Source organism: Dipteris shenzhenensis, chromosome 10 (assembly GCF_047967505.1).
Source record: "Dipteris shenzhenensis isolate YYH24624 ecotype China chromosome 10, Dip_SZ_1.0, whole genome shotgun sequence".
NCBI classification, from domain to species: domain Eukaryota; kingdom Viridiplantae; phylum Streptophyta; class Polypodiopsida; order Gleicheniales; family Dipteridaceae; genus Dipteris; species Dipteris shenzhenensis.
In genome coordinates, this window is record NC_141605.1 from 27,574,836 (window position 1) to 27,578,930 (window position 4,095).

A 4,095-nucleotide genomic window follows, 5' to 3' on the forward strand; every position below is an offset into this window, starting at 1 on the left:
GCAGGAGGAGGCACTGGGCGAACAAGCTTGGGTAGCATGCCATGGTGCTAAGATCCATCGAGATGAAAGCGGTCATAGGTAAAAGCTTCTTGTTTCTCTCTGAAGATAGATAGCTCATTATGAGATTAAATCATCATAAGTTGTCACGGAGTTCAAGATTTATGTGCTGCATAAAGTGTTGGCATTGTGCACACGACTTGGACAATCTCACGGCCAGTTGCTAGAATGCGAGTCTATCAATTCAAGCACCTGAGATACCCAAAAAGAGCTGCTATTTTAGATGCTTCAATTGGAATCGAGAATGATTGGAGCATTCGATAGTGCATTGGCAATATGTTGCTATGTGCACTTGTGAGCTTCTTGTTCTTGCAGGTTTAGAGAACTCAACCACTTGGAGAGGTCATTGATTTTAGCTTTTGTCGAGGTACATAACATATCTTCTAGTGCATAAGGCACAACTTTTGCCATGCCGTGCCAACATTGGGAGGAAGGTGGCTGTGGAGGCACAGAAAGGCCTTTAGACTATACATGGAAGCTTAGAGAACCTTCTCTTATGCTCATGTTGGCAGCTTACCTTATCATTATCCAGTAACCTTAATGGTTGGGTGAATATTGTGGCATGTACATCTGCCTCTAAGATTTGCCAAGTTCCCAATGTGAAGTTTTAATGCTTGTGTGTCACAACCTTTATGAACATGCCACAACATGCTACACCAACTCATTAAGGCACCAACAACAGTCCACTAATCTACTTGTGACCACATTTCGACAAACAAACTTCACGTGATTAGAATGACTTGTACAAACTTCGTGTACTAGTCAGATCATTCCCTCATTTATTCCAATAATTCTTAAACAAAAAATAATTTATTCATATATTCACTTCACTAGGGCAGGTCCATTGCATGAAATTGACCTTGTTCTCTCCCACAAGGAAGTATATGAGTAAAGGATATGGGTCTCTATTTGAGGAGGCCTCTTTGATGAAGTCATATTGTCATGGTGATTTCTCTCTCCCAAGGATATGGGTCTGTCGTTGTCCCACTGAATATGTACAAGGTCCCTTACCACATGGAAATGGACGTAGATGCATCCACCACGGTAACAAAAAATCAGGCCGGAGAACCAACGCTGTGAGCTATTGTAGTTGTTGCATTCTGCATCAAATATGTCACAAAATCTGATCCTCCTGTCCCTCGTTCTTCCCTCTCCTTGCTTGGTTTCTTTATGTAACCTTGAGCGTGACCTCTATGCAAAGAGCGGAACCTGAAAATCTCCACGATACATCGGTCGTATTCTCCTCCCAGTTCCTCAAGGTTTTGCTTCACGAAATCTCGAATTGATGGACCGGCATCGATGCGCTGCAAATACTGCCTGTGCGGACAAGGCATGTAGGAACGCATTTCCTGTTGCAAAATAAAGCTCCTTCGCTCAGAGAATAGTATAGCGCCGAGAGATTATATTTAGAGCAACAAATGATCCGAAGATCGAATTAGAAACAGATTAGTGGCCACATCGTTATTGTTTGTGAGATTTGAGTGGGAGTACTGACTTGTATGTAGGAGCTGAGAAACCCATCTTGATGTTGGATACCCAAGGCAGCATCTACCGCAGGAAGGATAGTCGATTGCGCGCCCGAAGCTCCGTAAAATGATAAACTGTCCTCCCCGTACATGATGGATCCCTGTGGAAGCCGTGGATTGTTGCGCCACCCGGCAATATACTTCCTAATTCTGTGATAGAAGACGTCAGGATCACACTTCTCTTGCATTCGCCGTAAACTCTTGCTCATCAATCTCAAAGTTCCAGCCAAGAGGGCAAGGTTATCCTTCACCTGTGAAGAAGTAACAATAATCGCATACTTAAAACCAAGCCAACTATTAGAAGCATGTAGTTACTGGGATTTGCAGTGGAATAATGTACAGACCTCGGCCACATTCCTGTCGTGAATGGCTTGTTGGGCCCTGATAATCGCACCCGGCGCTTCTGCTGCCTTGGCTTCGATGTCAGCATGAACGAGTAGAAACCATTCTTCATCTACAGTACCGGTGAAGTTATAACAGCAGGCCATGTTTCCAAGTTCTAGAGGGAGAGTGTCATCTATACGTCGCCAATTCGAAAGAACGAGACATGCATAAGAAATGATGGGAGGCACGTCTAGACGCCGTGCAATGGCAAGCCACGGTTCAGCTATGTTGTCCGGCAGGCGGCTTGCGGGAACCTCTCCGCACCAAACGTAAGCGTGGGCCAGGAAGGACAGGAGAAGCATGGCTTTCCAGAGATGGCCTCTTCGTCCACCCGGCTGGAGGAGTTGCTCGGAGCCGAAACGAGGGAGTGTCGCGATGATGCGCCTGCGGCGGTAAACTCGAAGGCGGCAGGGTCAGAGACGGGCAGAAAGCCGCGCTTGGAAGGAGCTACAAAGTAGTTGTCGTGCGTTAAAGGAACGAGCGTAGCTGGGGTGGCGAGCTGCAAACTGCGACAAGTGATGGAGCGCCGGGAGTATGCAGGTGGATGGTTGTGGCGAAGAAGATGAAATGGTGGAGGAGAAGGCAGAAATACGTTGAGGCGAGGAGTATTGTGAAGAAGGAGGTGGATGGAAGAGGCCTTCATTTCTACTGCAATTAAGAAGAAGATGAACGATAGCTTCAACTTACTTTGCAATAAAAATCTCTTGTTAGCATACACCATATTTATGCCAATTTTGGTCCAACGTGATTTCAAACATCGTTGCCCCTTTGCACCCCCAATTTCTTTGGAAGACCCGCAAATTTTGACCGTCCCCCCTCTCACCCTCGTGTTGCTATTATAGCTAAACATCACTTTTAGAGTTACCCCCTAGCTCTTGCTTCTAGATGCAAACCAACCCAACCCCTTCATGTCACCCTTTCTCTTGCTTCTAAGTGCATCACCATTGTAATTTTAAGATTGTGATGGAAGGTTATAACTTATATCATTCTATAAGGTAAATAGGTGCCCACGTGGTCTATTGAGCCATAGAAATGTTAAACATATCTCTTCAAAGCTTAAGACCTACAAGGAAAATGCCTCAAGAAAATATCCCTTGTCTTTGTTTATAATTGATGGTGTTCCACGCTTGCACTTCACATGTGACATGCTTTTTGGAATTTGGACCTCAGTTTTCAAAGTCACATTTGAAAATCAACATAAATTATTATCACATCATAAAAGTTCTCCATATTTTCCTCATCTTGTCATTTCATTCTCCCATCTTCTCTTTTTCCTCTGTATTCAAAGGATTCTAGTATTGCTCCATCCATATCCTTCCAATCTTTGAAAGAGTTTGTCCCTGGTGTTTTCCTTTCGCTTTTGATAGATCTAAAGAAACAAGCACATCTTCCGATTCCTCCTTTTAATGATGTTAGTCTTTGAAGGATGATTTTCTTGAAGCCAATTCTCATCCTTTGTTAAATGTCATAGTCTATAAATCTACTTTCTCCTTTCATCTTGAAAAAACATGCAAAACATTGTTATTGACATTGCCAGTTATCCACATGTGAATTTTGGGAATTTTTCTTTTTTCTTCATTTACAATTCTCAAATTTTATATTTACTCAAACGTATGAGAAATCATATTCAAATATTTTCCACGAAGATATATCAAAGACTTTTTGTTCATGTATGAAACAAGAGTTTACACATTTGATGTACATAGTCCATTTCTCTTTGTACAATACAAAACAACTTTCCACTATAAGACAAAGGCCTCTTTCTGACGTTGTCTTTCGATACTTTGCAAGCACGGGCATGAAGATCATCTACACGATTGGTGGATGGGGAAGGTGTTAGTGTAGACGTTGGATGGACAAAAGTAGTAGAGCCCAATCTGCCTTCACAACCACCCTCATCCACCTTTAAAACACCCAAACAACACAATCACAAGGCAAAAGGCATCCATTCAACATCCTTCTCTCTAGACACCTTCTGATACAACTCACACTCTAGCCACATTTTCTCTGGAAGCTAAAAAAACTCAAAAAGAACCCAGTGGATTACACAGCTCAACACAAGCTCTCCTATTGACTGAGATCAAGCTCAGAAAATACATAGAAGACCCATGAAACTTAAATCCCAAGA

At 42.9% G+C, this 4,095-nt stretch overlaps 1 protein-coding gene across 1 annotated transcript; it reads right to left on the minus strand.

Annotated features, from left to right (window-relative positions):
• Nucleotides 1-1,112: 1,112 nt before the first annotated feature.
• LOC147897636 (uncharacterized) lies at nt 1,113-2,071 on the minus strand. Its single transcript, XM_087380074.1, has 3 exons — nt 1,928-2,071; nt 1,553-1,834; nt 1,113-1,406 (listed from the first exon to the last, which is right to left on the minus strand). The coding sequence occupies exons 1-3, from the start codon at nt 2,069-2,071 to the stop codon at nt 1,113-1,115; spliced, it is 720 nt and encodes a 239-aa protein (XP_087236200.1).
• Nucleotides 2,072-4,095: the final 2,024 nt, after the last annotated feature.

Excerpts from the sequence above, each read along its gene's own strand:
- LOC147897636 (XM_087380074.1), bottom strand. The coding sequence starts at position 2,071 with ATGGCCTGCTGTTATAACTTCACCGGTACTGTAGATGAAGAATGGTTT. Across the intron at positions 1,835-1,927 it reads ACGACAGGAATGTGGCCGAG|GTGAAGGATAACCTTGCCCT; the intron begins GTCTGTACATTA and ends ACTTCTTCACAG. Across the intron at positions 1,407-1,552 it reads TTCTCAGCTCCTACATACAA|GAAATGCGTTCCTACATGCC; the intron begins GTCAGTACTCCC and ends ATTTTGCAACAG.